This window comes from Cornus florida, unplaced genomic scaffold (genome assembly GCF_030987335.1).
Source record: "Cornus florida cultivar Cherokee Brave unplaced genomic scaffold, ASM3098733v1 CherokeeBrave_3.0.0_Hap2_Chr11, whole genome shotgun sequence".
NCBI lineage: Eukaryota > Viridiplantae > Streptophyta > Magnoliopsida > Cornales > Cornaceae > Cornus > Cornus florida.
In genome coordinates this window covers 8,527,202-8,539,206 of record NW_026775581.1, presented here as the reverse complement: position 1 = coordinate 8,539,206, position 12,005 = coordinate 8,527,202, and the positions used below count along the sequence as shown (strand labels likewise).

Genomic DNA, 12,005 nt, shown 5'->3' with positions numbered 1-12,005 from the left:
TACAAGTCCTTAAATATTCAACCAACAAATTAAACAAGTTTAAGTTGTACATAAAATGTTTGGAACAAAGCATTAACAATACATAGTTGTCACTAAAAATTGATAAGAAGTTCATAAAGTGGATGACAATGGCAACGACACATCATCTTCATAACAGCATATGTGGCCTTCAAGAGAGCATCAACACACTTCATATCTGCAATAATAGCATTTAAGTTGAATTATATATCCGTAAAAAAGATTTATATTACATATATATATTGCAAGCTCACAATAGCAACAAATATATTACATATAAAAGAAAAAATATACCATCACTTTCAGAAGGATCAAGAGTGCTGAAGAGAATTCCAAATTTGATCAGCAATAGTATTACGCAACTGATCCATTTCTCGAAGCTGAGCAGAAGGCACATGCTCAACAATCTCATCATCTTCACCATCACTTTGAGGAGGATCATTACCATCAAATATGTCATCAGGCTGATGCTGATTTTTGATGAATTTATGTAATGTGCAACAAGCCATTACAATCAATACTTGTGTTGAAAACTTATAAGGAGGCATTGCCTTCAAAATAGCGAATCTCATCTTCAATAACCCAAAGCATCGCTCAATTATATTTCTCAAAGTTGAATGCCTATGATTGAACACTTCCTCCCGACCACGAGGTTGTCTAGTCCTACGGTATTCCTGAAAGTGGTAAGTATGACCTCGAAATGGGGCCAAATAACCAGGCTTATTGGCATACCCTGAGTCCACCAAATAATACTTACCTGCCATGTTTAGAATACATAAAGATATATACAGTATGATAAACTAACCATATTTTAAGTGAATTTGTAAAATAATATTACCTGCTGGTGGAGCTGGAAAGTTCATTGCCTCATTTTCAGTACATTCATTTAGGATTCTCGAATCATTAGCTGAGCCTTCTCACCCAGCTAGCACATATGTGAACCTCATGTCAAAGTCACATACAGCCATTACATTTTGTGTAGTATAACCCTTTCTACCACGAAATGGAAGTTGTGTACTTGCTGGCAGAGTTGCAGGAATGTGGGTTCCATCTATAGCTCCCACACAATGCCTGAAGTAAGGGTAAAACCTAGAAGACTTTCTAATCTTATTCGGAATCACAGAAAAATTAGGAGGGGCAATTATATGGGTGCCCAACTGACATACTGCATGCAACACAGCATGGAAGTGTCTAGAAATGGTTTCAGTGGAGTGTTGAAATCTCTCTGCTACAACACGATTCCTTTGATTATGAGATAAAGTGAGCAAAAAGATTGCCACTTGTTCATAAACAGTTAAAAATTTAGAATCCTTCAGCCCTATACCTTTCAGGGTACTACACAATGTTCTGAAAACTTCAGGGTACATCCTAAAATTTTCATAACATCTTTCTCTATGGCCGTTTAAAATCTCCATAACATATGTTTCCCCTTGTAAAATGGAATCCCTACAACGCCTCTTTTGATAAAAGTTCTGCTCTTCTAAAAGAGCAGCAAATATTAAGACACTTTCATTGTCCTCCTCATCGTCATATAATTGAATTATTCTTCTTATATTGTTCCACATATCCATTACCCTATTTAAAGATTTAATACAAGCAAAACATTAAAGTTAATAAGCAAATCAATTAAATAATAAACAAAACATTTAAATAATAAAACAAACATTTAAATAATGGTATTAAAGTATTTGAGTACTAACAGGCATCCAAGAAATAAAATTATTTAAGTTATTATAGCCATCCAAATGTGAGATAATAAAAGTATTTAAGTTATTACAGCAATCCAGATGTGAGATAATAAAAATATTTAAGTTATTACAGTAATCCAAATGTGAGATAATAAAAGTATTTAAGTTATTACAGTCATCCAGATGTGAGATAATAAAAATATTTAAGTTATTACAGTCATCCAAATGTGAGATAATAAAAGTATTTAAGTTATTACAGTCATCCAGATGTGAGATAATAAAAATATTTAAGTTATTACAGTCATCCAAATGTGAGATAATAAAAGTATTTAAGTTATTACAGTCATCCAAATGTGAGATAGTAATAAGTTAAACGATGACACAAAACACAATCATCCATAAAGAAAAACTCAAACATTCAATGCCCAACCAATTCTTACATCCTCAGGTGCCGAAAGAAAAAATTTCTGCCACTTCTCAGAATCATGTAATAACTTCGATACCTTAGTGAATTGGGCCATCTCAATTCCAAGTATTTTTTGTAAAAAGAGCATGGAGGCATCAAACATTTCATAATCTCTATCATTTTTTGAGGGAGAGAGAGCTTCATTATCTCCTTTCTCACATGAAGATACACGAGTAGAAGTAGAAGATGCTTTAGCTGCTTTCTCTATTGCAGCTTCCATTCTCTCAGCTCTCCTCTCAGAATTCTCATTCATGTTTGACAAGAGTGCAGCTATACCAGGAGATAAAGCATCTCTTTTGGCTTTCTTACCTTTACGTAAAGGTGGGGGACTGACCTCACAACCCTCTTCCTCATCATCGTCATCATTGGGAGTGGGCAAAATGATTGTGGGTGGTGCTGTAGTGGATGGGTGGGCATGCATCCCTTTTGCATATGTGTCCCCAAATATAGTCGACATCTTGTCAAAATGCTTACATCCATACTTTTTATACTTATTTGCATTCGCAACAACCTACAAATTTTGTTATAATATTAACCACATAACCAATAATATACAAGATTTTATTATTTATTTAGGACTAATAATTAAATTACTAACCTTGCACAACCTGTCCCATCTCTCTTCCTCAACTATAACCATGCCCGTCTCATGGTTATATCCCACGCCAGTCTCCGATAATAATTGCTTAAACTCAGTATAAATTTTTCTCAAACCATTAAACTTATTCCGAAGTTGGGTTAAACCAAATTTTCTCCCCGTTTGAACATTCATTTGTTTGACTAAATTACTCCAACCACTTTTACTAAATGTTGTGCCACTACGATTATTAGCTTTAACTTCTTCCATCATAATATTCATGAATTTTTCAATGAGTGACTCATCCCATAACAATTTTCCATCGTTCGTAACTTCAACCACTTCTTCAATTGTGAGAGAATCACCGCATTGTTCCACATTCTCAACATTCATATCCATCTAACATATTAATAACAACACTATAATTAATAACAAAAAAAAAAAAATAATATTAAACTAGGAAAAACTATTGATGGTATTAAAGTTACTCTCTCACAACTACTGATTCATGAATGTTTATACTATTAGAATATATTTATTCCCCTTTTATACATTTGCTAGAAAGAGCTTATGATTTTAGGTTTTACTTAGTTTCTAGGAAACGTACATATAGTTAATATGGCATAAGTGCTGGAAAGTCCTACGAGAAGTTCACGCATTTAATAAAGAATACTGAATGAAAATATAAAAAATAAAAAACAAGAAGAGAAAGGAGAAATTGGTGATAAATGTTACAATATTAGGTATTTTACTATAGGGAAATATGGTCATTTCATTGTAATAGCAATTGTATATATATGGGACGGATACGAGAGTAGTTGTATTTATCTAGTAATTAATTTAATACACAAAAGTATAAATAATTTATTAATATATATATATATATATATATATATATATATATATATATATATAAATTCAATATAAAAGAATCTTTTATTAACCGCAAATATATTTATTTGGTAACCGCAAATATATTTATTTGGTAATTAATATAATGTATGAAAGCATAATTATTTCACAAATATATATCTATATATATATATATATATATATATATATATATATACGTATAATATAATGAGATACTAACTTCATCTTCTATTGGGGTCTTGAACGACTGTCTTAATTATTTTACGATAAGTCTCATCACATGATATTATGATAATATTATATGATAAAATTCGGTGTCTCACTTAAGTAAATTGAATTGTTAACTTAAAATTCCATTCTTTAATCATTATTCCCCCTACCAAATGATGGAAAAACACTCAACCCCCTTGTACTTTTCTTAACCTTCAATTATCCGGTTCCAAACAAATGAGAAATTGTTCCATTCTTCCCCATTTCCTTTCCCTTTTCCATCCCATCATTCTTCTTTGGTAGGTGCAAGTTAAAAGAAGACATTGACAGTAACCAAACAATCCACAAGTCCAAACTAGGGATGGTGTGAACACTCTCATATCAATTATCGGCTGTCACCGCTATACATGCAAGAATTAATGCTTTCACTTTAGAAGTATTTAAAGGGTTAATTAGAGCTTTGACCACCATACCACATCATCTTTTTATAAGCTTTTTGCACAATTATTTTATTTATTTAAAAAAATTATCTGTTCGCATATAATGTCTTGGTATTTTGGACTTGTGTTAGATTTTTTTCTTTTAAATTTCTAATTCTCATATATTATATGTGATATGAATTTTTATTTATTACACACTTAAATATATAATCTTGTTCATTAATTTAAAAATATTATCTGTTTGCATATTTACTTACATGTATTGTAATTGTCTTGGTATATTGGACTTGTATTAGATTATTACTTTTTAATTTATTTTTTATTTTTAATTCTCATATGTTATATATGGTATGAATTTTAATTTATTACACACTTAAATATATAATCTTGTTCATTAATTTAGTAACACATGTGATTACTAAACATTTTTTTTTTACTAACATCATCACAAAATAAAGAATAAGTCATTACTTATGGTACATGTTTTAATGAAAAATCGTTAAAAATATATTTTTACCAATTCAGTATTGATGTATTTTTAGAATTAATCCATTTCATTACGTAAAATTGAGTATTTTAAGAATTCTCGATTTCAAACCGAGACGTTACCTCATTTCCTTTCCCTATTCCTTCCTTCAACTCTTGTTTGGTAATCAATATAATCCAACCTTTTTCTTACATTGACATACCAACAAAAAAAACCTAATTAGTTGTTCATACATAACCCAAGCCATAAATTACGTTACTCACTTTTTGGGTAAACGCTCACAAGCCGCTGGCCAAACAGTTCACTACTTCTAGATAGAGAGAGAGAGAGAAAAAAAAAAACAAAAAGAGGAGAGAGAAACTGAGAGTCAGCTACACGCACCGAAGCAATGGAGAAAACCCCAAGCGTTTGAACTTTTCAACCACATCAAAAGGTCAGTCCGTCCTTTCCCCTTCCTCCCCCAAACCCTAATTTATACATAAAATCCATAAATACACACACATATACATCTATATACACACATCTATATACACAGAGCTTGGTTATGGCGGCGACTGTAGAAGGTCAGGATAGGGTTATGGCCACTGCTCAGCAGATAGTGAAGAGTCTCAACACATCGAAAGATGTGGCGGAGGACATGATCATGATCTTCCAGAGCTTCGACAATCGGCTGTCGAGCATCACCGATTTGATGTCCGGCACGAAAATCGGTGATTGCGAGACCGATTCGAAATTTTTATACCAGAGAGAGAAAGAGAGAGAGAGTCGAAAGAAATTCGTCTTTGTGACTATAAGAGAGTATACGTATAGATTTTCTTTACAGATTTGGACTTCGTGCTTGCAGATTTGGAAACAACATCAAAGGAAACAACAAAGAAAGGGAAATAAAAGACAGTACTCACAGTATATCGCGATTCCTTTTTGTCGCCTCCCAAATCGCTTCTCTAGGGTTTCAGAGGAGAGAGAAAACATCAGGCCAAAATGTTGTAAATCCGTTTTAAGGCTACTTCATCCGCTACAGTATTAGACCAACTTACTTCATCCACTACAGTGTTTTTTATTGGGCTACAGTACTGAAACAACCAAAAACACCATTTTGGTGTTTCACTTTTGGACCCAAATTCAGCACTGTTTAAAACAATATTTTTGTACTGTTTAAAACAAAATAAGTGTCACCAAACATGTTTTTGGGCCTAAAATGAAGCCCTGCAACAAAAACACCAAAGTAAAACACATAACAAACAGGCCCTTATTTTCTTCTATAAAAGAAGGTGCAAGCCTTGACAGAAGGGGTCCAAAATTTCAATTCCTTTTTACGGTGTTATTCAGAAGGCTGGTAGCGTGGTGCCTTTTAGGATTCCTACAACCTTGAAAGTGAAGATCCTGAGAAGAGAAGTGCCGTACGTGATGATGGAGACAACGCCAACACAGATGATATCCAACCTCGTCATGAGTAGCTAATTCCTCTCTTAGGGCACTGATATAACCCAATCTGATATTATGGTTTGATTGTTTTAACTCTGGGATTTTACTTTAATATATGATGTTTTCTTAATTATATGGCTATGAGCAGTTGAGACAACTCAAGTGGTTTTCATGCTTTAGTAGAATATAAACTGTTATTCCCTTATCTTAGATGTAATAGTTTATATTATATTCCCAACATATCTTGTTGTGCGGTATCTGGCGGAGCCCTGCCGGACACAAGAATAGAGGTCATATAATGGTACTCTAATATTTTTTGCAAAAGAAGGTTTTCATAGTCTATGCTTAGGAAAGGTGGACTATTTACAAAGTAGTTAGAGTAGGTTGGTGGATAGTCTTTGCTAACCGTAGATAGGTTATAGTTAACTAATTTTGTAAAATATCTTTCTTTAAATTCCGAATTGAACGAATGTTATTGAGCTCAATTCATTTGAAAACATAATTAGTGAAATTCCCAGAGTTGATTCAATTGACCATAGTATGATGATTGTGGTGAAGTCAAATCCCTAAGATCTCTCTCTATCTGATCATTTAATTTTAGTTTAATTTGCTCTAGTTAAATATTTTGTTTTAATTTTAGTTTGTTAAATCGTGACAACCAACAAACTTTCCAACCAAATTACCTATAAACCATTAGGACTAAAATAAAGACTAATGTAAATCTCATCTCCCTGTGGGTTCGACATCCTCTTTACATAGAGCTATCCTACACAGAATCGTTCTATTGCGAGTAGTAAAATTAGAGACACAACATTTATCATTTGAATACATATTTGTGTTGATTTGTTATCTTGTCTTAAAAATCATATTGCTACAAATATTACACTTGATTTCCTATAGTGAAAATAGGAAAGAATTTATGGAATGGTTATACTGCCATGCTTATATAGGTTATACTTAAGGAAGATGGACCATGCTACACCCTTAGATTAATGTAGTTAGGTAGATGGTCAATACCAACTGAAGATAATCTATGATGTTTAATTGATTTAATGTGCTGCAATATACTATTGAAGGACTTTAATAGGCCATGCCAAGGGAATATGGTTCATACCACAATCTAGTTTACGTAGATGAACCATGCTAACCAAAGATCGTTTATGTTTAGTCCTGAATGTATGATTGACAATGGTATGGTAGTTTATGCTTCCACACATCGTTTTATATATATAATTGTCTATCCCCAAGTTGAGTGCAAGTTTAACATGTTTATGAGGTTGAAGTGAAGTCAATTCCCTAGCCTTATCTCTATATGTTCCATCCATTTTATTCACATTATTTACTGTTTTATGAAATTTAAATTCATAGGTTAAGTGACAAACCAATTGAATTATCATCTTTGTTATCAAATTAGGAAGTAATTATACAATTTTGCTTGCCATAAACTAGCAATCCTTGTGGTTCGACAACCCCCCTACTATAGCATGAATTTGCAATGATGAATGTGCTATTGTTATAAGTGGTATTTTTAAGTGGTACACACTTGTGCATATCAACTTTTTGGCACCGTTGTCGGGGATTACATATGGTTTTGTAATCATAATTTAAAAATTGCTTCATTGTTTGATTGTATATATATTTTCATGTTTTTTTTTTTTTTTTTATTTTATGTTTTTATGTTGTTAGGGACTAAAGACTTTCTAGGAGATTTAATTTTGAAATTTGAAGTCTTAAGGACTTTGGGTAAGTTTTTGAAGTTCCTAGTTATTCTTTGTTTAACCCTTGTCGAGGCTATTGTAATTTCTTGCTTTATTCAGAGCATAGGTCCTTGTCGTGGCCAATTTAATCTATTTTCATTATTGTTGAATTGAGGAGAAAGGGATCAATGTATATGGATGTATTGGTGAAGGGTTGTTGTGATTGTTGTTTGATAGTTGATGGTAGGTCATAGATCATCATCTTTACCACATCTTGGGGAACCAATTTGCTTTACTTGAAAGAACTCTTAGGTAGCAAAGAAGGAACCTTAGGGATCCTAAAATTGTAAGAGAACTTGAAATTGAAGTAGATAAAATGGCTAATGAACATGATAATCTCAAAAATGTTAATGCTGAAAATGAAAATTTAGCACCAATGACTCTTAGGGACCATTTTGTACCCTCTACATATATATCTCCATCATGCATTGTTATGCCCAATGTTGAGGCTTAGCATTATGAGATCAAATCCACTACAATTCAAATGCTTCCAACATATCATGGGTTTGATAATGAGGATCCTTATAAACATCTTGATGAGTTTTTGGAAATCTACTCCACCATAAAGATGAGGGATTTCCCCCAAGATGCACTTCATATGCTTCTCTTCCCATTCTTTTTGAAAGATAGAGCAAAATATTGGTTAAACTTTCTTGTTGCAAATTCCATCACTTCATGGGTCCAATTGCAACAAGAATTTCTTAAAAAAAAACTATCATGTGAGTAAGACCAATCAAATGCGTTATTCCATTCTTAGTTTTCCCAAATTGATGGGGAAATATTCTATAAGACATGGGAGAGACTTCAAGATTTTTTGAGGAAGTGTCCGCACCACCAAATTCCAAAGTGGTAATTGGTGCAAGCCTTCTATAATGGTTTGACATAACCACATAGACAATTAATCGATTATTCGTGTGGGGCATGTTTATGTCCAAAAATTCAAATGATGCATGGACTTTACTTGAGAACATAAACGAAAATTCTATGCAACATGGTTCTCATAGAGCTTTTACATCTAATGTGGTTAAACCCTCAAATTCGTGTCAACCACGGACTCTTAGGGAAGAATCTTCTCAAGTGGATGCCATAGCTCACAATTTTTTAGCTTGTGGCACCATATCTCTCATCTTCTCAGAATTCTTTATCAAGTGCTGTGTGTGTACATTGCACAAGCACTTTTCATAATGCAGAAGATTGCCCCACACCAGAGCAATTTTCTGAAGGTATGCCAGAACAGATTAATTTCATGTTCTTTCGTCCTGGAAATAATCCTTACTCTAATACATACAATCCGGGTTGGAGAGATCATCCAAATTTTTCATGGAGGCAACAAGCCCCACAAAATTCATCATTTTAAGGTCATAGGCAATCAACTTAATCTAATTCTCAATCCATGAATTGACCATTTCAAGCTTCTTCAAGCTATCGTCCTCCTTCATATACTGCAAATTTTTCCAATCAGAATCATGTTCCTACGCAACAGTCCGAATTGGATGAGCTAGTAAATTCAAACAACCAAATAATGGTTGCCATTAGTGGTATGCAATCAACTGTGCAATTGGTTAGTACTCATTCTTAATCCATAGCTAATATTGAAACTCAACTGGGACAATTGAATAATTCAATAAATCAGCTTCACAAGAAGGACACAGGAAAAATTCCAGCTCAACCAGTGGTGAACACGAAAGGGCAATATATGATTGATGAGATCACTCCTCCGAGTGGATTAAATCTTGAGCAAGTTCAAGCAATCACTACACTTTGGAGTGGAAGAGTTGTGGACAACAAGGTTAATGAAAAAGTTGAAACTCTTGCTCCTGGCATTTTTGGGCTAAAATAGGAAAATCCGAGCCTTTAAGGGTTCATTTCCAAATCGGGTGGTGCAAAGTATGCATGAGCACCTCCATTAGGACTCATTTATTATGCATGAAGTATGGCCAAGGGCCAAATGGCCTTTTGATTGCATATAGGGACGGTTTTCACATTTTTTTGCCTTTGAGGGCATTTTTCCCGCATTGGGGTTTGGGTTGGTCATCTTTTGCATCGACAGTTTTTTTTAGCCATGGATCATTGTAACACGTCCAAATAGGTAAGTTACGTTTGTGTGCATGATCATTTTCATGAAAAATCCTTGGTGAAATGAGCCTCTTAAGGACTCATTTCACATTTTTTTTTGGGGCAAAAACCGAGCATAAGGGCATTTTGGGGTTTTCACATGAAAAATAAAGTTTTCGTTTGTCATGGTTGGATAGAAAACATGATTTTGGGTGGGAGGGGGGGTGTTTCTTCTTTGTGTTTTTTTTCAAAAAGGCCTAGAAAGTCCTCAAAATCACATTTTAAGTTCACATTTCTGCTTTGCTTGTTAGTGGATGAGCGCTTGTCCATGGGGGACGAGTGCTCATAGTTAGGGCAGTGGGCACTGCCTTGGCATGCCCATTTACGATCACTCATCTCCCTTGGATGAGTGCTCGTCCGTCTGTGTGTGTGTGTTGTTTCAGCACTACACCTCCAGCTTCAAGTTGTCGTATCTCCTTCATTTTAACTCCGAATTGGTCTATTCTTGAGTTTAAATTGACCGCGTAGAAATAATCTTTCCAATGGTACCAATTATAGTGTTATATTCCACTTGTAGCTCAAGATATTTAACTTTTAGTAAGGTAGTGTCAGGATTTGGTTCGAACTGCGATGGGGTTTCCCTTCCTTCGACTTCAAGACTTGATATCTTTGCTGTCCGGACTCCGAATCAAGTTATTCTTGAGCCTATCTTTGTTAATTTTTCGTTGTCTTTCCAAAGGTGTGTACGATGGTACCTATTTCAGTTTGAAATGATCATTTTTCCCTTGGTTCATTCCTTGGAGGGTTTTAAAACCCTAACTTTGGTCTTGCTTCTGATGAGTCACGGAACTCCTCGAAAGGCCGTTCTTGTGTCTTAGGAATGACGAACATCTCTATAGACTTGTTCATGTTTAACTTTCGTATTTTGGATCCGTTTCGGGTCATCACAAGACACACTGGATTTGTAAAATCCAGAGTCGTCACAGGTGGTATCAAAGCTCCTAGGTTCAAAAACCTTAGGACGACGGGTTTTGGGTGCATATCATGCTTGTGTTGCCATACTCTATGTTTTTAGTTACTTCTTGATAGCATATTTTCGTTTGATAACATGTTTACGTGCTTATATGGACGTATGTTTAGAAGTTTATTTTAACTGCTTTATCATATTGTATATGATTGTCTGCTTGAGTACATTGTATATGCCTGTTTGCATTAGCATATTGTATGTGCTTGTTTGCCTTACCATACCATATATGCTTATCAGCTTTAGTACATTATATATGATTGGCTGTCATAGCTTATTATTTTACGCTTGCCTGCTTAGCATATTGGATATGCTTGTTTGTTTTAGCATATTATATGAGCTTATTCATCTTAGCATGATTGTATGATGCATACATCGACATGCCTTATGTGATTTTACTACTTGTGTAAGTAAATAGTCCGTTGCTATGTTGCTTAGTAGCTATTTGTTTCTATGTCTTGTTTAGGCATTGCGGGTTATCCTAGTCTATTGGTTGAGACTGATGCTAGGGCATTGTGTCTTAGAGTCTGTTATATCACTTGGATATATTCTTGTCCTGCAGAATTTCTTCCTTGGGTGAGAGAAATTCATTCTATAAGGGCCCATGACAGGAACCTTCTTGTCTATTTTGTTAGTGTGGGTGTTTCGAGACTTTAGTTGATGGGTGATGCGAGTAAGGCTCTTGTGAGCGTAGAATCGTTGTCTTTGTCTGGTGGAATGAGACGTGGGCCAAGGAGGCACCGTTTTATTTCCTTTTTTCTCTGTAGTTCCACGATGTGGTTGGGGAATGTCTGGGGTATTGGTATCGTCTCTTGGGGTTTCATGGTGACCTTGATATGGTGACGTCATTTGGGTCTTATTTTTAGCATTATGGGACGATGAGTTGGATTGACTTGAGTCCTTCCTTGGGGATTTGAGAGTTTTGTTTTCGTGAGCCTCAACGGTGAGGTTCTCGTGTCATTTCTTCTTAGAGTGATGGTTAAGG

The 12,005-nt window shown here is 34.4% G+C and overlaps 2 protein-coding genes across 2 annotated transcripts; both read right to left on the bottom strand.

The window, feature by feature from the left end:
• Positions 1-329: 329 nt before the first annotated feature.
• LOC132280823 (uncharacterized) lies at positions 330-1,589 on the bottom strand. Its single transcript, XM_059782579.1, has 3 exons — positions 1,037-1,589; positions 857-931; positions 330-775 (listed from the first exon to the last, which is right to left on the bottom strand). Exons 1-3 carry the CDS (start codon positions 1,587-1,589, stop codon positions 330-332), a joined length of 1,074 nt encoding a protein of 357 aa, XP_059638562.1.
• Positions 1,590-2,116: 527 nt separating this feature from the next.
• Positions 2,117-3,148, bottom strand: LOC132280822 (uncharacterized). Its single transcript, XM_059782577.1, has 2 exons — positions 2,771-3,148; positions 2,117-2,683 (listed from the first exon to the last, which is right to left on the bottom strand). Exons 1-2 carry the CDS (start codon positions 3,146-3,148, stop codon positions 2,117-2,119), a joined length of 945 nt encoding a protein of 314 aa, XP_059638560.1.
• Positions 3,149-12,005: the final 8,857 nt, after the last annotated feature.

Coding starts and splice junctions, on each gene's coding strand:
- LOC132280823 (XM_059782579.1), bottom strand. CDS start 1,589: ATGGATATGTGGAACAATATAAGAAGAATAATTCAATTATATGACGAT. Junction 932..1,036: donor TCCTGCAACTCTGCCAGCAA/GTACACAACTTC, acceptor CTGGGTGAGAAG/GCTCAGCTAATGATTCGAGA. Junction 776..856: donor CTTTCCAGCTCCACCAGCAG/GTAATATTATTT, acceptor TAAACATGGCAG/GTAAGTATTATTTGGTGGAC.
- LOC132280822 (XM_059782577.1), bottom strand. CDS start 3,148: ATGGATATGAATGTTGAGAATGTGGAACAATGCGGTGATTCTCTCACA. Junction 2,684..2,770: donor GATGGGACAGGTTGTGCAAG/GTTAGTAATTTA, acceptor CAAAATTTGTAG/GTTGTTGCGAATGCAAATAA.